The following is a 24,706-nucleotide window of genomic DNA, read 5'->3' as shown; positions in this document are numbered from 1 at the left end:
AAGACATTCCTTGTTGATTTTAAAGTATTCTTTATTCAGAGTATATATTTGGGCATCATATTCAACTTCTTATGAGTACGTTGGGGAAGAAGGTTCAGGTTCTTTTTTAGGATTATGAGAGGTTGATACTTTATTAAGATGACTAACAGTATATACTGGTGTATCAATAATATTTACAGGAATAATTGTCCGAATCGGTGTGTCAAGATTCTGGGATCTAGTATCAAAATTTTGAGATTTATTTCGAGAGATTGATGTAAATGCAGATCTGAGTGTCTGATAACTAGAGGATGCTGGAGAAGAATAATGTGAAAATGATATTCTAAAAGGTTGAAAAGCTATTTGAACTATTCTGTCTGTTTTTTGATCTATATATTCAAGATCATATTTAGAATTATTTGTTATCTTAGGTAATGAGATAATATTTTCTAATTGCCATTCATTTGGAAATGTAATTTGATTTCAATTGATTTATTTAGGAATTTGTATATTAGAGTTTTGTATACTAGATTGTAATAGTAATGTATATCTTTTTAGATTGATAATAAGAGCTTGTGGCTTTAATGTTATTTTTATTAATTTATAATGGATCTTATTCTTTTATTATATGATAACTATTTGTTTTAATATTTAATATTAAAAAATATAAAATATTAATATTAAATAATATAAAAAAATAATTGAGATAATAATTAAAATAAACTCATTCATCCTTCGTGACGTAACAAAATTTATTTTTTTAATATATGGATTACATGATTGCAATCACGTGATAAAGCATCAGATCATAAAATTTATTGATTTAAATATTAGTTTTTAATAAAATTATCAGGGACAAGTGCTACACGTGGTGTTATACTATTGGTGAAGCCTCGTGTAACGAGCCTTTTCGATTGCCCTGGCGTTCTATCATCTGTGCCCGTCGCCGTCGGTGACGAGGAAGCCAAGAGTGGAAAGGAATTATTCGGGATACTGCTGTAAAATGGAAATGTGTAGAGGGCATTCCCGTCAACGTACGGAAAAAAACCTACCAATCAATGTGTGAACCATGTCACCCAGAAGGGCCAGAACCAGAAGACAACCTTCACAACACACCAAACCAGCACGTAGGAACCATTTTTGTTCATAAAGAGTCGAGGAAAAGAAAAAAAACAACCGAACAAACGCAGACATGAAGGATTTGTAACATAAACCTCTCAGCATCGTGATCATCTCTCATTCCGATCCAAGTATGGCTTCTATCTCAGGCATTTTCTCCTCTTCCCCTACTCTCAAGTCCCAAAAACCCCTCCTCAAACCCACGAATTCTCTCCGTCGAGACTCGTTCACATTCCCCACCCGTTCCAGACTCTTCGATCGGAGCTTCAGTCTCGGATCAACTCATTCCGTTGCTCGGGAGATCTCGGCCGAGTTGTCGAAGACCGATGATGGGGTTCTGAAGGAGGCAAAGAAGAAGAAGGGGCTGGAGAAAGATCCTCGGGCGCTGTGGGACAGATACGTGGACTGGTTTTACCAGCATAAGGATCTGGGCTTGTTCCTGGACGTGAGTCGGGTCGGTTTCACCGGCGAGTTTGTGGCGGAGATGGAGCCCCGCTTCCAGGCCGCGTTCCAGGCTATGGAGGAGTTGGAGAAGGGCGCGATTGCCAACCCGGACGAGGGGCGAATGGTTGGCCACTATTGGCTGAGGAATTCCCAGCTCGCTCCCAACTCCTTCTTGAGGTCGCAGATTGACAAGACGCTTGACGCTGTTTGCAAGTTTGCAGACGACGTCATCAGCGGTAAGGTCAGTTTGTCTCTATCCCGCCCTTCTATTTTTCCTTTTATTTTTTGGCGTTGCTTAGCGTATTGATCAGTTCTTGAAGCAAGCCTGGCGTTGTGCTGATAGGAAAAGCAGCTATTGTTAGAAAGCATTGCACGGTTAATTATAACAATTTTCAATTGGTTTATTGTTACTTAACCAGTCCCAGATTCATTCACTGATCTGATGAATTGGCGGGGTATTTGGTTGCTGAGGGAAGATAGACGTGAGATACTAGCTTGAGCTTTCATGCCCCCGAATCATGCATATAAGAAAAAATAGTATTTCATTTGGTTGTGAAAGAAGGCATGAGCTAAGAGTTAATTAAGCCGAATGTTTTACAGGATATGTTGAGCGCAGGCTTCCCTTTCTATTATATTGCTTGTAGTCTCGAGATATCTATTGCATGTACGAGTTTTTAAATGCACACGAACCCTTTAATCCCTGGAATGTATCATCCTTTCCGAATTATTTTGGTACTGGTAGTCAACTATTTCAGTTTGTTTGATGTGTTGTCCTGTTGAAATCGAAATTCCAGATTAAGCCCCCCCCATCTTCAGCAGAAGGTCGCTTTACTCAAATTCTCTCTGTTGGGATTGGAGGTTCAGCTCTTGGACCACAGTTTGTTGCAGAGGCATTAGCTCCTGATAATCCTCCTCTGAAGGTACATAAGGGCATTTTACTTGGATCTTTATTGGTGATTGTTTTGCTTCTTCTTTAATACCAGATTGGAAGTGTAATGTATAATTATGTCGAATTTTACTTTGATAATGCAATTGAGTTTCTGCCCATACATTTTCTGTAATACCTTAAATTTAGTATGAGAGGGTGGTAAATGGGGGTTCCACATTGTTTGGAAGGGAGAAGTTCTTACCCTTTTATAATGATTTCAAAGAGCGTCAATTGTAACATTGATTAGTCCTTTTAGAGTTTGGACTCATATGTGACTTGAGCATTCCTTAGGTTGTTACAAATGATATCAAAACTAATCTCAATCAGAAGTATGAGACTTGAGCAGTGCGACTTATGGTAGAATGGGGGGAGGAGACTGTAATACCCCAAGTTTAGTAGGAAAGGGTGGTGAATGAGATCCCACATTGCTTAGGAGGAACAAGTTTTTGCCATTTATAATGATTTCAAGGAACTCCAATTATAACATTGACATGTCCTTTTGGAGTATGGGCTCAAGGGTCCCTTGGGTCTTCCTTCAGTTGTTACATTTTCCCACTCGTGTTTGCTATCATCTAACATCTTCCATTATTTCCTAGCCACATGCAGGATACAAAATATACATGTTGAATGTGCTTTTTGTTTGCCATCTTTTTTTAATCATGATTTTCTTCCCCAACCCTTTCCCATTTTCCCATTGTATGGATTGAACATTTTTTTAAAAGAAAACTATTCAAATTGAAAAGAGAGAAATTCAAGAAGTTAAATATTGGGTTGAGAGTCCCTAGGGGTCGGGTCAAGTGGTAAAGGCCCTGGGCTTGTTGGTATGCTCCCTCCAGGTCCAAGGTTCGAATCCTCTTGGGTGCAAACAATTTCTAGGGGCCATTGGATTGGGTGAACTTCCCCTTGAACTACCCAAGGTCCACTTGCGGGAAACTCCTTGCCGAGGGCCATGCACTCCCGGGATTAGTCAGGACTTTGTTCTTGGACATACGGTGCCAATAAATAAAAAGTATTGGGTTGAGAAGTATTTTTCCTTTTTTTCTTCCTTTTTTTTTTCTTTAACAAGAAGTATCTGATAATTTTGTCTTGAATGGTGTAATATATTCTGTTTGGGGGTCTTGTCTGGTCGATGTATAATATTCCAAATGAAGGAATGCCGCCAGTTGCCTATTCTTGTATGATATGGTAAAGCCTAGCTACCCAATGGCTTGTAATATATAGACCTGAAAATTCAGCCATTGTGCTAAATAGAAACAATGTGCATGACTTCTTGTCCTTATTCTCTTGATCTTAGAATGTATTTTGGTGTTCTTTTGTATACTTTCTATGTACACAGGCTATGCCTATTTCATTCGTATCAATAAAATTACTCTTACTTATATAAAAAAAATATATAGACCTGAAATTATGGGAAAATAGTCCATTTGTGAATGATTTAACCTTTCCCTTCTCTGATTTTAAATTGAAATCCTCCTTCAATCCTTTTTGAATATGTCGATAATGTTTTCTTGTCTTATTGGCAGATAAGGTTCATTGACAATACGGATCCAGCAGGAATTGATCATCAGATTGCACAGCTTGGCTCTGAGCTGGCATCAACACTTGTAATAGTGATTTCAAAGGTAGACATGGAAATTATGCTTGCTTAATATGTTTTTTACATTCTTAATTATTACTTTTCTTGATTACGATTTCGGGTTTGTTGCTAATATAATGTCTACCCAATTGTTGTTAGAGTGGAGGCACTCCTGAAACTAGAAATGGTTTACTGGAAGTACAGAAGGCTTTTCGTGAAGCTGGCCTGGAATTTGCAAAACAGGTTTTTGATCTCAGGTTTTTCTTTCTGCTTTTATCATACACCCCTATTTTGTAGTAAAAATATAATATAACTTTCTGGCAACAATACAGTTCCAGAGTTGGAAAATGGGAACTTGCAAGGCTTTAACACTAGCCAGACAAGTATATTAAATTATATGTATCTTAGTGGAAATACTTGCACTTACATATTATCTTGGTTCACATTCTAATTTATCTTGTTTTAAACTGACCAGTATGGTCATGCATGAAGAAGTTTCACCTGTTTACTTCCAATAAAAAAAAATGTTCTTTTTCAGGGTGTTGCTGTAACACAAGAAAATTCATTGTTAGACAACACTGCAAGAATTGAGGGCTGGTTAGCTAGATTCCCTATGTTTGACTGGGTGGGTGGTAGAACATCTGAAATGTCCGCAGTTGGTCTGCTTCCAGCAGCACTTCAGGTTACAGGCTATTGAATTCAGAATTTGATTTTATGATTGTTTATGTTTTATGGTTATTTATATGCTGTCCACAATTCAGGGAATTGACATAAGAGAAATGCTTTCTGGAGCATCATTAATGGATGAAGCGAATAGAATCACGGTGGTAAGAATTTGGCCTAGTATTTTGTTACTCATGATCATGTTTTGGTACTGCTGTTGTTGAGTGAGGATAAAGAACTTTCTAGTTCATTATTTGACAGGTCATTATTTAAGTGAACATTTTACTTGGTATTTGAGTCCTGGATTCCCACTGGCTACCCTGTTGTTTGACCTAAGGGGCTGTAAGGGAGTTTCTGGAAGTGTGATTAATGCTTTTCAAGTATCATCTTCATTTTTTCTCTTTAAGGCTTCATATTTATTTTCAAGCGCGAATATAGCCGCACAAGAAAAAGTGGGATGGTTTACTTGTTTTGGTGCCCAATCCCATCCTTCCATAGGTTGAACATTAGGCTTTGCCCTGGAAAGGGGAAGAGGTGCCTTTTGCAAGAGTGGTGAGGCTGTTTTCTCCATGATTAAGTCTGTGCAACATAAGTCATCAACTGACATGGCCTGCTGTCGAATTAAATTTCTTCATTGTTATTGATAAGAAAGCATTAAATATTCAACCAATAACATTCTCCTATTCAAAGATCTGTATTCAATTAGTCTCAATAGTTAATAAATCTGCTCTTGTTCTTGTTTACTGGAATTATATTTAGCGTTCTTTTTATACGTCTGAATCTCCATTACAGTCAATATGTTGATCTCTCGCTTCCCTTGAGACAAAATTGCACAATGGTGAAATGCTGGCATGATATAGTCCTTGTTTTTTCAGAAAAAAAATTGTGATATTGTTCCTTCACCTGGCCCCCTCCCCCCAAAAGGAAGGAGGAAAAATTATAACCCTTTTGGTTGATTTCTTTGCTTTAGGTCAGGAATAATCCTGCAGCATTGCTAGCTTTATGCTGGTATTGGGCTTCTGATGGGATAGGATCAAAGGTATTTAATATACTTTATTAAGAGTATTTTAATACTTGAATTGTGTTAAATTTCAACTGATCAAAAAAAGAATTATGTTAATTTCAGCTTCTCTTATATTAGTTTTGCTTCTCTCTTTATTTTATTTTATTTTTGGTCCTCAGGATATGGTTGTTCTTCCTTACAAGGACAGCCTATTGTTATTCAGTCGATATTTGCAGCAGCTGGTCATGGAATCTCTTGGGAAGGAGTTTGACTTGGATGGTAATAGGGTATGTGCTACAAATTTGAGTAACTGGCTTTTGTTTCTGTAACTTTACTGAGGTGTAAAAAGCTGAAGATCAATTGAAGTTCATTGGCCGTACTACTTGGTTAAATTGAAATATTGTCGTTCCTTCTTGGTTAGTGTTAAAGACCCAACATTTGGTCTAAAAATCCTAGGACTGTTGGATACTAATTTAGTTAAACTTTTAACCCTTAGGATCATAACATTCCACCACGCTTCCGAATCCGACGTCCACGGCAGCCCACTCTATCGACACTGACCCAGTGGTAGCCTTTTCCCTTTTGGCGGCTTCACTCATCTACCAGTATTCAATGACTTAATACTATGCCCATACATAGTACCAAGACATTTTAATCCAGCCATTAGGTCACCCCCTCTGTGTCTTAAACTCGTGACGTGGTCCCTGCTCTGATACCAATTGTTAAAGATCTAACCATTGATCAAAAAATCCTAGGACTGTTGGATATTAATTTTGTTAGAGAAATGATTTGTACAAGCGCCAATAGACAATCCCCGCATAGGCCATTTGTAAAAAAGTGGACCTACCATGAAAGTGTGAAAGAACTTTTTCTTTTTTAGTGGGACCCACAGTTTTACAAAAGGTTTGCATTGAGCTTGTTTGGGGCTTGTACCTAGCATTACTCATTTGATTAAACCAACCCTAGGATCACAACAGTGAGGCATGTATGAGTGGATCTGATTCCATCTAGCAAGTCTCCCTTTCATAATGTATGTCTACTCGTTTTCCTGGAGCCATTTTATCGTGTATGTATAGACTTGATGACTCAACTTGCATAAAATTTAGCCCAATAGGAATGCAGAGGACCACTTTACATTACAATTTGGTCTTTTCTGAGTTAAATACTTGGAAGTACTCATCATCAAAGATGTTTCAGTCTTGTCAAGATGTTAAATGGTAGTGTGATTGGAAAAAAAAATGAGTTTTTTATGTCACAGGTGAATCAAGGGCTTACTGTCTATGGGAATAAAGGGAGCACAGACCAGCATGCGTAAGTTTTTGGTTTTGCGTGTTAAGGTTATATGATATGTCCCAGGATGTAAACTATGCTTATTCCTGATGCACTGTTCTTTTCTTCAGTTACATTCAACAGCTGAGAGAAGGTGTGCACAATTTCTTTGCAACGTTCATTGAGGTGCTTCGTGATAGACCCCCTGGTCATGATTGGGAGCTTGAACCAGGTGTCACATGTGGCGACTACCTCTTTGGCATGCTACAGGTTAGATTTATTATACAGCCAGTTTTTTAACACTCCTATATGGCACCAAGTCTGGAGATAAAATTTCACTTTTGTTGGTTTAGCTGATGAAGCCCTGTTACTTTTATCTTCCTATTAATGCGAGAGTTCTGATTAAATTTGATACAGGGGACTAGGTCAGCTTTGTATGCTAATGACCGTGAGTCTGTTACAGTCACTGTACAAGAAGTGACACCTAGATCTGTGGGTGCACTTATAGCACTTTATGAGCGAGCAGTTGGGATATATGCCTCACTTGTCCACATTAATGCATACCATCAACCTGGTAAATATATATCTCCTTTTGCCTGTTATAGAAGCTTTTGGTCTGGAAGTGAGAATTGGAATGTCGTCATGGGTGTTTCATGCCTTTTGGCACTAACATGTATTGTCTGCTTGCTTTTAATTATTATCTCAGGTGTGGAAGCCGGGAAAAAGGCAGCGGGAGAAGTATTAGCCCTTCAGAAGCGTGTTTTGGCAGTACTCAATGAGGCCAGGTACAACATTAAATCTTCATGCTATCTAGGTCTTTATTGTTACTTCTATTATCATCTCTTTTGATATCAGTTTTGAAACGGGAAGTCTTATATAAATCCTATTTATGGGATGGGCAAAATAATGGAGTTCATTCTTCAAATGAGAAATCTTGCGGCAAAGTATTAGGCAAATATCCAAATATAAATAAAAAAATAAGGATGGTTTTTTTAGGCCAGAGTTGCTGTATGTTGGAAATTTATGAAAAGATTAATAAGGATTTACAAGTTTGCAATCAAAACCCAAGAGTCTGGTGTGGCCTGTAAAATGATAGATTGATTCTAACTAAAACCTGGACGAAACCAAGGGACTTCATTTCCCATGTGACTAGCATTCTGACCATTGGAGTGGTCGGTAACTCTCTTTGCAACTAACTCATGCATAACTGACTGTTGGTTATTTGTCACTGAAAGTACCATCAATGTTTTTCTGTGTTTCCAGTTGTAAAGAGCCTGTAGAGCCGTTGACCCTGGATGAAGTTGCTGACCGTTGCCACGCTCCTGGAGATGTAAATGCACCACGCTGATTGCACTCCCTCTTTAGAAACAATCTCACCAACTACTAAAGGCTTTGCTAACTATTTTTCTTTGTCTATCTTTGTCAGATCGAAATGATCTACAAGATTATTGCTCATATGGCTGCCAATGATAGAGCACTTATTGCTGAAGGCAGCTGTGGTTCACCGCGTAGCATCAAAGTTTTCCTTGGGGAGTGTAATGTTGATGAGTTGTATGCTTAAGTTACGGAAGGACAGAGATTGTTATCGCCTATTTCAGTCGTGTTGGGTTCAGAATCGAATTACACAAAAATAAGTTGGTTTTTTTCCTGTTGTATTGCGCGTTATTGACGGTAATGGATTTTTCATCGAAATAATTCGGAAAAAAACAGTCGTCGTCATTTGAGATGTAAACAAATGATGGGATAATTTACCGAAGATGACAACATCCTAACCTAGAATGTTGGGTTTTTATTGGTTTTTGAAGTTGTAGTATTGCCAAGTGCCAACACCAACTTTCCTGCACCCATTGTCTAGAAGTTCAAGCTGTGCTGTTGATCATTTTCATGTGCCCCGCAACACATGCTTTAATTACACTACAACGGAAAGAAAATTTGGATGAACAAAAAATGCTGGACCCTTTTGACAGAACATACTGAAGAAGACCGAATTATGGAACATTATTCGAAGGGGACAGGCACTTCAATACCTAGCTGTCACGTTCGTGTATTTCTCTGCTTTGCCTTTCTTCATTTGGTTTGACACTATCAATTAAGGTTGGTAACGAAGTCTGACCGCATTTGGTGACATGGATAATAATTTTATTTTCTTTTCTTGACTGCAAATTATTGTCCTTTTCTTCTTGCCCATGTGATTCTCCGCCGACCGTCGTCATGAAGAAGTAGAAGCTTCCTTCATCCAAATCGCGTTCATGATGGACAATTTGGGTATTTCACATACATAGAAGCGACGACCGAGAAACACGGCACACGCTGGCACTGCTAAAGAAAGTGAAAAGTATGTACCAAATGAGAGCCGAGAACCCCACCACTCCATGACTGTTGGTGTTGGCCTGTTGGGTCTAATTTATTTTTATTTATTTTGCAAGTGTCGTGTAAGCGGGAATTAAAAGAGAGAAAAAAAAAAAAGAGAAAGCGTTCCCACTACAACGTTCGATTTATATAATTTAACGTTTTCAAAATTGATATTAATGAATATTAGTTAAATAATAAGGACAGAACAGGAGCTCCTCTTTGCCACGTCAACTACCCGTTACTTTTTGCGTGCCTCACTCTCTCACTCACCTACGTGCCGCTTTATTTTCCCGTCTATTTCGGAAGTTCCCTTTTCCTTTACATATTAATCTTTATTTTTTATTTATTTATAAAATTTACATATTAATCTTGACTATCTAATTAGTTGTACATTTGTTCTTACTGTCTTGAAGAACGACGTCTGTGTCTTCGATGATGCGACGGCGTTTTCACCGACATCCTCGTAGGATTTTTATTTATTTAGTAACGAGGAATCTCCCAAAAACGTACTACAACAAAGAAAGGAAAAAAATAAAAAATAAATAATACAAGAAAGTTCCGTGACAGTAAGAAAAACCACCTACATTTGCAGTTCTGTGGGTTTCCTACTTTCCTCTCACAGCTGAGTAAAAGCTTCGGGGCTAAGCAAAATCCTTTGCGATTTCTCAAATCTCGCACCCTCTTGTTAAATATCCTAACTCGATCTCCATCGTCTCTCTTGTTAAATCTTTTTCTTTCTTTTGGCATTACTGTTTGTTGAACTCCTTCAGCAGTGAAACCGAGAAAAAAGCTCGATTCGTAAGTGAATTCCTCTTCTTGTTGAGGACTATAGTATCTATATTATTGGCATCTTAAGTTGTTTGCTTGTTTCTTAAATTTTCTTGAATATAAAATGTAGCCGACATTTGGTTTTGGGCGCAGGTGAAGAAGACTGAGTCCTTGGCAATCATGTTCACAGAAGGTCTTGATAAAAATGCGCTTCGATGGGTTAAGGAGGTCGGCTTAACTAACTCCTTTCCTCTTGCTTTTGATACTCTCACTCTCTTTTCGAGTCGTTGTTGTGAATTTTGCTTGCTCATTGCGTGTAGGATCTGGGTCTGTGTTAAGTTGCTTGCATTTTTTCCCAAAATCATTTGTTTTTTAAAAGGGAGAACTTATAAATTTCTGGGTTCTGATTCTAACCAGAAGGAAGTCCCATTCTCCAATTCGAATTTGAGACCTCGGATAGATCCCATTACCAACATTCGCAGTGGCGGCGGCAGGGGATTTGGATTGCCTCCACCGGCAAAGTTCAGAAGTGGGCATTTGCCCTCAAATGCCATCCCGGTATCTAGAACGATACCGGGTGATGTAGACGAAAGTGGGTCTCACTCTGACAATGACATGAGTACTGATTCAGAGGAGGTTTATGTGGGTAGATATTCCTTGGATTCGTCACCACAAGATGAAAGGATTCCCAGTGGTACTACTGCTCATAGATACGGGAACCCAGCGCAGAGGCCACCACATTATGCTAGTGATTATATGTACTCTGATGTCGGTTCGTCTATGGAAACGGTGGCAGGCAGACAAGGGCACGTGGCGGAGAGGTTGGTGAGGGGAAATGGGAGGCACCCGGTTGGGAAGTATGGGTATACAGAGGATGAGTCATCAGATTCTGCTGCTAGCTCGGAGTTTTCTACTACGCAAGTGGGAAGCATCAATGGTGCAGTGCCTCACACTAGAGCCTACGTTTCGGAGGGATATACTTCAAGTGTGCCATCACGGGTGAATATGGCAAGTGCCGCCAAAAAGGTTTGTAATAATTCAAGTGTACGTTTCACTATAATTTTTGTTGGATTATAAATGATTGTGTGGATGTTGCGTTTACACTTTAGTTTTAGAGAATATAATTCCAAATCTAGACATATTGTGGTGATCTTAAATCGTTTTCCTTATCAGTTTCTATCAGTTGCTTGCTCCTTAAGTTGGTTATGCTACTTAGATTCTCGGCAAAGATATATTGCTTAAAGTGTGGAGATTTTTTCCCAAATGTTGTATTAGGAATATTGAGCAATCTCACAGGGTATTGTGCTTCAAAAGTTCACATCTTGAGAACTAATCTGTCAAAAGTTAATTGAAACGTATTATACATGGTCTTTACTCCCCCCACCCCGTTCATGTTTGTCTTATTCAGTGTCAATTATCAATGTAGAAACAGCTATAAGCTTGCAGCAATTTCAATAATTTGAGGCATATTATTTTCTGGAAAATAATTTCAGGCATATTCAACTTACCGAATGATCTGCTTGCATTTCAATAAAAGTTAATTGAAACGTATTATACATGGTCTTTACTTCCCCCCCCCCCGTTCATGTTTGTCTTATTCAGTGTCAATTATCAATGTAGAAACAGCTATAAGCTTGCAGCAATTTCAATAATTTGAGGCATATTATTTTCTGGAAAATAATTTCAGGCATATTCAACTTACTGAATGATCTGCGTGCTTTTCAAAGTCCTTGAAAGAAGAACTAGGTTTAATGTGTTAGAAAGCTTTTAAGGAAATTATAATGCTAGTTTTTTGGCTCTATCCTGGTCTTCAAACTCCCTCATTAAATCTCTAAAGATTTAACCCTCATCAAACTCTTCAAGGAATTAGTCCTTAATGTTATAGATTTATTCTGTTCCACTTTTCTTGTACCTTTTTTCTCCCTTTCTGTTTTGATTTGAGGGGTTTTAGATGTTATGAAAATTGCAACTCAGTTTTTTTTTTTGGGATAGCAACTAACAAATTTGGTGGGAGAAATGGTGACATTCTAGCTGGAGGTCATTGCCATATTTCAACATTGACTACTGTTTAACCAATGAAGATAACTAAGACTAATGATTTGATGAAGCCTTCTGATTTGCTATGAGAAACATTTCCAACTTTGGGCATTGTTTTGATTGTACTACTACAACTCTGGGTTGGATGACCTTATGAGTCCTTTTTGGGGTGTGTGTGAGGAGGGAGTAGAGCGATTTTGTGTACAGTATATGTCATTGTGACCTGATGAATGCTGTTATTACAACTTGTCAGGTCAACCTGGTCCATTAAATTTTGTTAAGCTAGAAAGAAAAACTCTTGATTCCTAAATTATGCACCCATGCTACACTGAGGACAAGATCCTAACTACAGATAACCTGAGGAAGCGCTGGGTAATTGTGACTGATTGGTGTTGTATGTGTAAGAAGCAAGGGGAATCAGTAGATCATTTGCTTCTACATTGTGAGGTGGCTAGGGTCATGTGGGATGATTTTTTCACAAGAGTCAGTTTGTATTGGGTCATGCCTCTTAGATTGGTGGATTTCCTTGCAAGTTGGAGAGGCATTCAAGGTAACTCACAGGTGGCGGTCATTTGGCGTATAGTTCCTATTTGTATGTGTTGGTGTATCTGGCGGGAAAGAAATGCAAGAAGCTTTGAAGACTGTGAGAGAACAACGGAGGAACTTAAACTTTTCTTCTTTATGTCATTGCTTTTATGGGCAGGAACCATTGTTTGTAATGGACTAAATATTCATGACTTGCTTCTTTCGATTGTAAACTTTAACTAGGTGTTTCTCATGTATACTACCTGTGTACCTTGGTTTTGCCTTTTTCTATTAATAAAATTTCTATGATTACCTATCAAAAAAAAAATTATGCACCCATGCTCAGGCAAGCAATAATTTGCACATGTATCCTGCGGGCCGGGGCCATATAGTGGAGGATTCCCCACCCCCCCCACCCCCCCACGAAAATGATAAGTTCAATCATGGAGGCTTTGTGGAGGGGCTCTAGCTCTACAGCTGTAGGCCTAAAGTGTAGTTCATTGGTTAGTGGGGTGGGGGTGGGGGGACCAAAAAGTTATCGGCTAGTAGCCCTGCTTTTGACTCTTTGAACAGTGCTTAGGTGGATCACATGTCAATTTACCCTCTATTATGTTAATTTTTTGCCTTATTTGACTATCAATGTCTCTTGTATATCGTCAAGGTTGTATTTTAGCATGTATCTGTGCTGGAATGTCTGGAATTTTCAAGGTTTTATGTTAGCGTATGATAGATGCAAACTATCTGTTAATTTTGTGTTCTTTGCTTTTCTTTTTCAACTTTTTCCTTTCAAAAAAACTTTGCGTTCTTTGCATTTTCAGCATTTGCATTCTTGCCATCAATTGAATCTTATTTACTCTCTTTGCAAAATTTGTCTATCTTGCAGAATTTGCATTCGAGAAACCTGCAGGATGAGAAGTTCTCTGATGATGATGATGGTGACATTCCCAGTGCACCTCCTTTTTGTGGTTCCGCACAAGAAATTAAGCAAGGTGCTGTGAGAAGTCCAGTATCAACCAAAAATAATTGGAATACATCAGAAACCACACCTTGTGTTAAGGTGGAGAATGACACTGGAAATAGGAATCCTGAACATTTTGTGAGGTTCGTGTGATCCTCTAATGGTTTTTTGTTGTTGTTAGAAGCCATATGCAAATGTGTTTCTGGAATATACATTAGCCATATGCACATTATACTTTCTTTGCAAGCTTTAACACATGAACACTTGAGTTTTTGTGATAAACTTTAAACATATAACTAGTTTTGTTATGTTATCTGTTGATAGAACTACAACCAATTCTGAAGCCGGTGCATCTTCGGGTTCATATCCAGCTCGCCTCCCAACATTTCATGCAAGGTATCTCTTACCAACACCGCAATTATTGATGGTGTTGATTATAAACCCAGAGCCTTTATAATTGTGTTCATTAACTGTTCTTATTTGATTTGTAAATCAAATTCAGTGCTCTAGGGCCATGGCATGCTGTGATTACATATGATGCATGTGTGCGACTTTGTCTTCATGCCTGGGCAATGGAGTGCATGGAAGCTCCAATGTTCTTGGAAAGTGAATGTGCTCTACTACGCGAGGCTTTTGGGTGGGCTCACTATCTTCTATTGTCGACTTATAATGCCACCAACTCATGCTTTTTTTTTTTTTTCTTTATGATATTCTGGAAATGGAAATAAGGCGTAGGGAAGATTACAACTTAAAGGGGTTGCTATTCTGGTTTCATGTCAGTGTCTAGAATTCCATGCTGGAGGAAATATTTCATATATAAATGAAGACTATTTTTTAGCCCTAAAAATCTTGTGAGACAAGCGGGTTCAACCTTGCACCTTGCATGTGACAATCAGCCACCAGATGTATAGCTTTGTTGAGCTGAAATGGAGAAACCAGTTGGCATAGATGGTAGAGGAGAACAAATTACATGCCCAGTATCTGTAATAAGCCATATCCTATATGTTCATCACTGTTCTCAGCACCTTGGCTCTTCTTGCTTGTGACTGCGTCAAGATAGTTGCACTTATTATTGGTACTTACAAAAAAATACAATTTCTTATTGGCAGATTAGTAGTATAACTTTAATTAGGAATCTTAATACCCTCACCTTGGCCATTTTCTCCTCATAAATCCAAAGTCCAATTAGAGTATTTTTTATTTTACAAGTCAGTACACCGTACTTTCCCAGAAAATACCTATTTGAAATTGCTGAATCAAAGTAATTGGGTGATGCTTAATTGTATTGCCCTCTCATATCTGGTTTTGATTTTCAAGTTTGCTCCATGCAACCATGCTTTCCTCACCATTAATTGCTCCATTCTCGAGTTAGTATTTTCATCTCAACCCTGTGTTGCTCCCGACTATTTTCCCTATTAACTTCCTTATTAAATCTCTGACCCTCTGTGGGATTAGAATCCATACATGCCCTTACTCTGTAAAAAGGTTTCCAGAGTAATGATCTTTATATAATCCGGACATGCACTTCTGCTATTTGTCTCACTGCAATTGAACTTTAAAGTCACTCTAAAAGTAAATTAACCTAGGAATAGTCTATAGAATCTGTGAATTCTATAACTGGGATATTAGAATGGCTTTCAGATTACGATCTATAAGAAGTTAAAATCGGAACCTCAAAAGTTTATGGGATTCCAATTATGGGATTCCAATAAAGCTTATATTTATATGCTACACCTAACAGCATGTTTAGTACAATTACTATCAATTGAAAGGTTCTGTATGTTATGCAGATTGTGGCAACATCCTCTGAGTGAATACTGCATAACATACAACATTTCTTGGTATTTGTTTCGACTTTTAAGCTTCTACTTCTCAAAATAATATAATTGTAGATTACGCAAAGTGCTATTGCAATCAGAAGATGAACTATTGGTGAAGCACGCTTCAGAGCTTGTCAGCGAGGGGGTTGCTCCAAAGCCGAAGAAAATTATTGGCAAGATGAGGGTGCAAGGTAGGTTTTTTAACGTAAGCTCTCGCATTCTCATTGTTCAAGTGGTTAGTATGCAGGCTCTTCTAAAATCTTGCTGATTGTGCAGTGCGTAAAGTGAAGATGGCCTTGGACCCACCTACTAGATGTAGTATATCATCTTTTAGGCCACCAGCAATTAGATTGGAGTCCATTCAATATCACTTCTCCAATTTTCAGTCAAAACTCTGTTCTGGATGGCAAGCTTTAAGAAAGATTCGTGTTGTGCCTCGACTTCCTGCAAATGGTTCTTTTTCACGTCAGAGCTTGGCATATGTGCAAGCTGGCACACAGTATATTAAACAGGTGTCCAGACTCCTAAAAAATGGTGTAACAACTTTACGCAACAGCCCATCAACATATGAAGCGGTGCAAGGTATGCAAAAGTAAACTCTATTCTTTACTAATTTGTCATCCAAGTTGAATTAGCTGCTGATTTATACTGTTCTTTTCTAATGAGTTGTATTTCAAAGGAAAACGTATCAATGTTATGAAAACACAATATAAGATTCTTAATCATAAAATATAAAGAAAAGGAAACACAATATAAGGATGTGGAGCATACAAAATAAATTGCATACTTTAATTCCCCTTGGACTCAACATAAAAAACGACAATTTTACTCTCCATCAATTGCCCGTGATTGGAGCTGTGAATGACATATTTACTTTCGTTGTGATGTTCTGACCTTATACTCATAGTACTACACAATATGCTCCCCAGTCCATTCTTTTTTCTTTTTTGTTCTCAATTACTAAAGGTTTTTCCTCTTCACCTCCAAATGCCATCAGAAACATACTCTTGTCTAATAAGGCTGAAAAGTTTACCTGAAGAGGATGCAATCCGAATGCAACCTGGATCTGGTGATACACATTTATTGTATGTTCTCTTCCTGGCTCCTGCTTTTGTTCAATGTACTTCTAAGATTGCTTGAGAATGATGCCGATGACTCTACAGCTTTCCAGATAGTATGGGAGATGATCTGCTACTTGAAGTACAGGATTCCAAGGGGAAGCAATTTGGTCGTGTCCTCGTTCAATTGGCTACTATTGCTGATGACCCAGTAATATTTTTTGGCCCTGACATTAGCTTCAAGCTTAAATTATGTTCAGGTAGAACACTAAAATTAAATTTGACTGCAGGCTGACAGGCTACGCTGGTGGTCTATTTACCGTGAGCCTGAACATGAACTTGTTGGCAAGATACAGCTGTATATAAACTACTCAACTAGTTCAGATGATAATAGTCATCCAAAGGTTAGTGACCTTCACTGGACTAGTCTTCAGATGTTTTCCCAATATTAAGAGTTGCTCGTAAGCTGTGGTGTCGTATCTGAATAGTCACCAGATATTTATTGTATTGAAGCACCCCCAAATCTTAAATCATTTTGATATAATTTCTAATCATGGCACAAGATTGCCAATATAGATGACCATTGCAAGTTCTGTTAAAAGTTAAAAAAAATGTTGGCATTTCCTTGCTATGATTTGGATATTATGGAGGAGTGAATAGTTTACAATTGATGGTCAGTAACAGTGGGATTTAACTTGGCTTCTGGAACGGTGGAATATGCCTTAATAAGAGTATTGTTATAATCCTTTGACTAGTGTAGAAAGTAGCTGTACTATTTTTCAATTTTTCTGTCACGTCATTGTCTAGACAATTTTTTTAATTCATATTTAAAGATTATTCTCCGTATTATGTCATTGATTGTGAATATCTGGATGATATATGTGCTACTCCTTTGGTCCCAGTGTGGCTCTGTTGCAGAAACGGTTGCTTATGATCTGGTTTTAGAGGTTGCTATGAAGGTTCAGCATTTTCAACAAAGAAACCTATTGTTGCATGGTCCATGGAAGTGGCTCTTAACAGAGTTTGCCTCATACTATGGAGTGTCTGATGTGTACACCAAGTTGAGGTAATTAGGTGTTAAAGTTAATTGCTTCTTGATGTTGAAATCATTAGACCATCTAATATAATAAGTCATCAAAACCAGTTTTTCATATTAGGCTTTTTACTCTAGGTTGATGTTTCAATCTGTGATGTCAATAGATACCTCTCTTATGTCATGGACGTCGCCACGCCAACAGCTGACTGCCTCACCTTGGTTTATGACTTGTTAATGCCAGTTGTAATGAAAGGCCATAGCAAAAACACATTGAGTCATCAAGAGGTACAAATCTAACTTTCCAGTTTGAAGCATATAATTTATTTCATACTGATCTAATGTTCTTCTTGTTATTGTTTTACTTTGGTTACGACGTATTTTTTATGGTTGCTTTTGTATTATATTGTCTTTTTTTTCCGTCTATAGTACTTTGATGGATCCTGAAGCCTCTTCTAACATAAATTTGAATCAATTGTGATTGCTTTATCAGAATCGAATTCTAGGAGAAACTAAGGACCAAATTGAACAGATACTTGCTTTAGTTTTTGAGAACTACAAGTCACTTGATGAGTCCTTGCCCTCGGGTATCATGGAGATTTTCAAGTCTGCAACTGGGCTTGCAGCACCTGCCCTGGAACCAGCTGTTAAATTATATACGATTCTTCATGACATCTTGTCTCCCGAGGCACAGACTGCTTTATGCCATTATTTTCAGGTCTGAGATACTGACAGCAAATTTTCTTTATGATGCTTACTTGAGTTGTACAATTATCTGTTTAATCAGCATTAGTGTCTCCCAGGTTGCAGCAAAGAAGAGATCAAGAAGGCACTTGACGGAGACAGATGAATATGTTTCCAACAGTAGTGAAGGCAGTTTGATGGACACTGTTACTATGTCTACTGCATACCAGAAGATGATATCACTGTGCATGAATATTAGGAATGAAATTTTTACTGATATTGAGATCCATAATCAACATATACTTCCCAGGTATGTTCCTCAGGCTGTCATATGAATGCTCAGTACTGTGAATTATTAAAACAATTGATTTGTGAATTCATATAAATCTAATCTCACAGAAAGTCAGATGAGTTATCTTTTTCACTATGAGAGAAGTTGTGTGGTTGTACAACGATATTGTAACAAGCATTATGGTGTGCAGAAATTTAAGTGGAACATATAGAAATTCTCAGCAACATGAAACATTCCATGGAAGGAAGCAAACAACTTGATACTTCGTCCTGAATTTTTACCTTCTAATCTTAAAATAAACATAATGCAATGCTTTATTGCTTTATATATATAATTAACTTATTATGTTCCTTGTAATTTTATTTTTATAGAGTTTTTGAATTGAGTAGGATATGTTGATTATTATGATTTGGGAACACACTCAAACGAGTAAGTTTCTAATATTTTGAATTTCTTGTGCAGTTTTGTAGACCTTCCAAATCTGTCTTCATCCATCTACAGCACAGAGCTTTGCAACAGATTGCGTGCTTTCCTCATTGCTTGCCCCCCAACGGGCCCTTCACCACCTGTGGCCGAACTTGTTATTGCTACGGCAGATTTTCAAAGGGACCTTGCCAGCTGGAACATTAGGTAATGTTCTCTCTTCTGCTTTAGATTAATGGCTCAGGAAGAGCTGGGAAAAAAAATGCATACTTTCATAGGAGTTATTACATGTTGTTGTCCCAGACTTCCAACCCTATTTTATGTTCTTTCTCAGCCCTATCAAAGGTGGAGTGGATGCGAAAGAATTGTTCCACTTGTATATTATGGTATGGATACAAGATAAGCGTCTCTCTTTGCTCGAGTCATGCAAATTAGATAAGGTACACATGTTACTGGTATTACTATAAGTCGTTCTTCCCTTATGTTTGCCAAATCTTTTTGGTGCTTTTGCAGCAGAATAATGTTTGCTCAGATGAAATTTTTTTGTTTGGCGCGGTGTGGGGGTTAATATCAGCACGTTGATAGACTATTTTGAGAGTTGATTCTTTGGGAAAATTCTTGAATCTGAAGTTATTGCATAGTTGTACTTTATAATTTGTGTTGTATAAAGGTGTTCTGAGAGTTGATGTACTTGCAGGTAAAATGGTCGGGAGTTCGAACACAACATTCTACTACTCCTTTTGTTGATGACATGTATGACCGACTGAAAGAAACATTAAGCGACTATGAGATCATCATTTGCCGATGGCCAGAATATATTTTTGGCTTGGAAATTGTACGTCCAGATGGGTTTCTCATCTCTCAATCTTTATTTTCTTATTTGGTTTCTAGCATCACCATCTTTTTCTTTATTTAACCTTTTGTGGTGTTTTCTTTAAAATTATCATGATCTGATCGAGTTATTAGTAGTATTCCTAGGCTTAATTTGAAGTGACTAGAGAGGTTGGTGCCAAAAACAAGATTTTTTTTTTTTTTTATAAGTAAGAAACTTTATTGATTGAATGAAACTAGGCAATGCCCATGTACACAGAAAGTATACAAAAGAGACTCCTAATTACATTCTAGAAAGCTGAAAAGAAAGCAAGAACTCATGAACATTCCCTCCCTTTAATACAATAGTAGCCAACCATTGAACTAAAGAAAATACAAAAAAGTTCTATAATTCCCCCACATTTCTCTCCTTGTTGTTGAAGCACCTCTCTTTACGTTCCATCCATATACACCACAATAGGCACAAAGGAACCATCCTCCATTTCGCTGCCAGTTGGGAACAATGATGATGCCTATTCCAACATGCTAAAAGTTTCACCACGCTCTTAGGCATGACCCAAGACAACCCAGCTCGGCTGAAAATGCCCGCCCATAACTCCCTTGCCACCTCACAATGCAGAAAAAGGTGCTCAATCGATTCGCCGTTGCTTTTACACGTAACACCACTCCATCACGATCATCCCGCGTTTCCTTAGATTGTCAGCCGTCAGAATCTTTCCCAAAGCAGCAGTCCAAGTAAAAAATGCAACTTTAGGGGGTGCAGGGACTCTCCAAATACTTTTCCAAGGAAACCGAATGGGCTGATGAGCTGCCAGCACTTTGTAGAAGGATTTAACAGAAAACTTTTTGCTCCATGAATGTTTCCATAGCATTCTATCCCTCCCATTTCCTCCTATCTTCTTGGAATAAAGAAGGCTGTATAAACCTGCTATTTCGTCCACTTCCCAGTCCTGCGCATTTCTGGATAAGATCGTATTCCAATGTACATGACCATTGGCTTGGCACATTACATCTGAAACAGCGGCCTGCTGATTTTCTGCCAATCTGAAAACACCTGGAAAAACAGAAAATAAAGCTCTCTTACCACACCATAGGTCAAACCAAAAACTGATTCTTGTCCCCTCTCCCACCTCAAAATTAGTGTTTTACAAACACCTTCCACCCCTTTCTAATAAATTTCCAGAGGCTCACACCATAGGTGCACCTACCCTCCTTGGAATACCAACCCCCCCCCCAAATCACACAACCATACTTCCGTTCAATAACCAATCTCCACAGCGAGTTCTCTTCCAATTGGAATCTCCACAGCCACTTCCCTAAGAGGGCTTTATTAAAAAAGATCAAATTGCGCACCCCCAAGCCTCCCAACTTCTTCGGACAGCACACCTTTTGCCAACTCAGTAGATGGAATTTATGTTCTTCCCCCATGCCACCCCACTAGAAAGTTCTAAACAATTTATCAATCCGATTGGCCACTCCCACTGGTAAAGGGAATAAGGATAGAAATTATGTAGGAATATTGAAGAGAGTGCTTTTGATGAGAGTTAGTCTCCCCCCCTTTTGATAAGTAGAGCCGCTTCCAACCTGCCAGTCTTTTTTCTACCTTCTCTACAACACCATCCCAGATAATTTTTGCTTTGAAAGAGGCTCCCAAAGGAAGTCCGAGGTATTTCATAGGAAGGGAGGCCACTTTGCACCCCAACAACCCTACTAGATGGTTGATATTGTCCACCTCCCCTACCGGGACCAATTCCGACTTTCCCAAGTTCACCTTAAGTCCCAAGACAGCTTCAAAACACAAAAGAACAGCCCTTAAAGCTTGAAGTTGTTCATTGTCAGCATCACAACAAATTAAAGTGTCATCTGCATACAATAAATGGGAAATGGAAAATGCACTGGAGTTAGTGTTACCCACTGAAAAACCAGCAATAAAACCTCTCCTTACTGCCACTTCCACCATATGATTCAGGCCCTCTATCACTAAAACAAAGAGAAAGGGAGATAACGGATCTCCTTGTCTCAAGCCCCTCGAACTCGGAAAAAATCCACAAGGTTGTCCATTAAATAAAACAGAAAACCGAGCAGATGATACACAATGTTTCACCCAGCCACACCACCTATCTCCAAAACCGCACCTCCTCAGCATATATATCAGAAAATCCCACCTATCTCCCCCTTTTAATGGCTTATATAGACTCTTCTCGTTTTGAGCAGTTGCTTTTATGTAGAATTGGAACTTGAAAGGCTGGATTGAAATTACAAAAATCAGATACTGAACATGTTTGATTTCTTTTTTTGGACTATTTTCCACAATAGGCTATCGCGGACATTGAAAAGGCAATAGTGGAAGCTTTAGACAAGCAATATGCAGATGTCTTGTCACCAGTGAAGGAGCATTTGGCACCCAAGAAATTTGGCCTCAAGTATGTCCAGAAACTTGCCAAACGTTCTGTTTGCCCCTATATGGTTCCTGATGAGGTCAGTTGTAACTTCTCAAACTTGTAAGGTTCCTTTGACTAGGTATATATTCTTTTGGTTTCAATCTTGTGTTGCTTCGCAGCTGGGGATTTTACTGAATTCCATGAAGAGGATGATTGATATCTTGCGTCCCAAGATAGAAGCTCAGTTCAGGTCATGGGGTTCTTGCATCCCTAATGGTGAAAACTCAGTTCCTGGAGAGCATCTCAGTGAAGTAACAGTGATGCTGAGAGCCAAGTTCAGAAATTATTTGCAAGCAGTTGTGGAGAAACTTGCAGAGAATGTGGGTGTCATCCTGAAATCACATATCATTTGTTTAAGTTTTACATAGTTTGATAGTAGTGTATGAATTAAGATAATATATATATATATATATATTCTGAAACAGATAATACAATTCTGGTACGAAAGATAGATGTGTCCTTTTTATGATAAATGAAATATCTTTGATGACATGCTTAGACAATATATATGCAGCAGCCAAGGATTTTCCCACTTTAATTCAAAGTAAATTTTCTTGTTTGAAAATTTAAATTAGGCAAGTATTTTGTCCCGTGTGTTTGATATGCTTCCTTTCTTTTTTGTTGCACCAGACAAAGTTACAGAATGCTACAAAACTGAAAAAGATTCTTCAAGATTCAAAGGAGACTGTGGTGGAATCTGATGTGCGGAGTAGAATGCAGCCTCTGAAAGAGCAGTTGACAGATACAATAAATCACCTTCATACCATCTTTGAGACTCATGTTTTCATTGCACTCTGTCGAGGTTACTGGGACCGGCTGGGGCAGGCAAATTCATTGCACCTGTATCTTTGTAACATACTACATTCGAGGTTTGGATTTGATTCTAATCTTCTCTACATATTATGTTGAATTTCCTGTGTCACAGGATGTTCTAAGTTTCTTGGAGAACAGGAAAGAGAATAGGTCATGGTACAAAGGTTCACGGATTGCAGTTACTGTAAGTAATAGCATTGCAACTTTTTGTTTCTCCCTTTGGATGAATAGCACTATGGCTTTACCGGCTATTGGGTGTAATCAAAACCTTGAGTCATACTGTTTCTTTTAGGTTTAAGAAAAAATAATAAGAATGCAGTTTCCTTTAATGGGCACTATAGGTCCGTGACCAATAATAATGTGGTTTCCTTCCAAAAAACTTTATCAGGTTATATTATTTAAGCTGTTTAATCCACGATAGTTTTGACTGTTTGGTAAATGTGGGGAGTTTACGTGTGACTGAAAATAAGCTGGATCAGGTGGTTCTAATGATGTATATGACAAAACTTTTCAGTGTCCTAGGTGTAGATCAATAATTAAAAGTGTTTGGAATCATTCGTACTCGATAGTTCAGCATAACAAATTCTGCACGGGGTCCTTTTAACTAATGAATCGTGCATGTTTTATGTTCCCCTTGTATTTTTTCCCCTGGCCATGTTAGCTTTTGTTGTCACGAAGAATATTATTTCCAAATTTACATATACAAGGTTTCCCATAGTCTACATTGGAGCACAAAAAGCTTCAGGTCATGACAGTTAGCAGAGGTTTTCTTGTTCTTGTGTCATTTGCGTTCTTCCTGTATTTTCCCTTATGACATCTGAAATTTCAATAACCTGCAGATTCTGGACGATACCTTTGCCTCACAGATGCAGCAGCTGCTTGGAAATACAGTTCAAGAGAAAGACCTGGACCCGCCTAGATCTATCATGGAAGTCCGTTCAATTCTTTGCAAGGATGCTCCCAATCCCAAGGACAACACGTATTACTATTAATCCCATCATCATGCATGTAAATAATGGTAAGGCATGTCTTCACAAAGAACAGGGGGCTCAAATAATCGAGGAGATGCAAGATGTTGAGATATGATCCCATTGGCCTGCTGAAACATGATGGAGGGATGAGTCATTCTGGTTACGTATAGTCCCAAAACGGCTGAGTTTGCTAATTTTGTAGAGGGAGCAAGCAACTCAGCTGCTCCAGAACTGTTACCCTGCTCTCTTTTTAGAGGGTTCCCTTTTTGCCTATTCGTGTTTACATATTAAATGCTCACCTTTTTTTTCCTTGAAATAGAATCTCCATATATAGTAATAGTGGCTTTGCCTTCAATTTTGATTTAGCATGTTTTAGTTTTACACGAGCTACTAAATTTTTTGGCTTGTCAACTAGACTAGGCCTGAACGATGCCCTTTTCCTTGAGCATTGTTAGCTAGTCACCTCCTCTTGTCTTACCCTTGGGCGAATGTGGGTTTCCTTTTTTGTTAGAACTATTAACTTGTGCAAGAAAATATATATATCTTTAGGGTTATATCTTTTAGGGTACTGCTAGGGCCACCGAGAGGTGACCCCGAGAGTCTTACCGACGAGTGCATTTTGTGTTTTTTTGCGTGTTTTTAAGCATTTTTTAATTCACTTTAGACATTTTAAAAAAGAAAAAGAAAAAAATTCACAATCTCATTTAAAAACTTCGGTG

General features: G+C 38.2%; 2 protein-coding genes across 2 annotated transcripts; both read left to right on the top strand.

Moving 5' to 3' along the window:
• Window positions 1–1,069: 1,069 nt before the first annotated feature.
• LOC108985058 (glucose-6-phosphate isomerase 1, chloroplastic) lies at window positions 1,070–9,135 on the top strand. The gene is made up of 14 exons (XM_018957208.2): window positions 1,070–1,783; window positions 2,337–2,462; window positions 3,994–4,092; window positions 4,206–4,289; window positions 4,585–4,728; window positions 4,808–4,873; window positions 5,680–5,748; window positions 5,892–5,999; window positions 6,971–7,023; window positions 7,113–7,251; window positions 7,399–7,555; window positions 7,688–7,766; window positions 8,245–8,311; window positions 8,408–9,135. Exons 1-14 carry the CDS (start codon window positions 1,232–1,234, stop codon window positions 8,540–8,542), a joined length of 1,878 nt encoding a protein of 625 aa, XP_018812753.1. The 5' UTR covers window positions 1,070–1,231; the 3' UTR covers window positions 8,543–9,135.
• Window positions 9,136–9,906: 771 nt separating this feature from the next.
• LOC108985059 lies at window positions 9,907–24,352 on the top strand. The gene is made up of 23 exons (XM_018957209.2): window positions 9,907–10,131; window positions 10,255–10,329; window positions 10,519–11,127; window positions 13,547–13,764; window positions 13,946–14,017; window positions 14,124–14,258; window positions 15,514–15,632; window positions 15,718–16,023; window positions 16,439–16,526; window positions 16,605–16,710; window positions 16,790–16,903; window positions 17,402–17,565; window positions 17,700–17,820; window positions 18,026–18,250; window positions 18,336–18,526; window positions 18,971–19,138; window positions 19,266–19,371; window positions 19,629–19,766; window positions 22,079–22,240; window positions 22,323–22,523; window positions 22,834–23,028; window positions 23,129–23,200; window positions 23,856–24,352. The coding sequence occupies exons 2-23, from the start codon at window positions 10,282–10,284 to the stop codon at window positions 24,006–24,008; spliced, it is 3,711 nt and encodes a 1,236-aa protein (XP_018812754.1). The 5' UTR covers window positions 9,907–10,131; window positions 10,255–10,281; the 3' UTR covers window positions 24,009–24,352.
• The last annotated feature ends 354 nt before the right edge of the window (window positions 24,353–24,706 follow it).

Source organism: Juglans regia, chromosome 11 (assembly GCF_001411555.2).
Source record: "Juglans regia cultivar Chandler chromosome 11, Walnut 2.0, whole genome shotgun sequence".
NCBI classification, from domain to species: domain Eukaryota; kingdom Viridiplantae; phylum Streptophyta; class Magnoliopsida; order Fagales; family Juglandaceae; genus Juglans; species Juglans regia.
The sequence above is the reverse complement of the archived record's forward strand: the minus strand, read 5'-3'. Positions and strand labels throughout refer to the sequence as shown.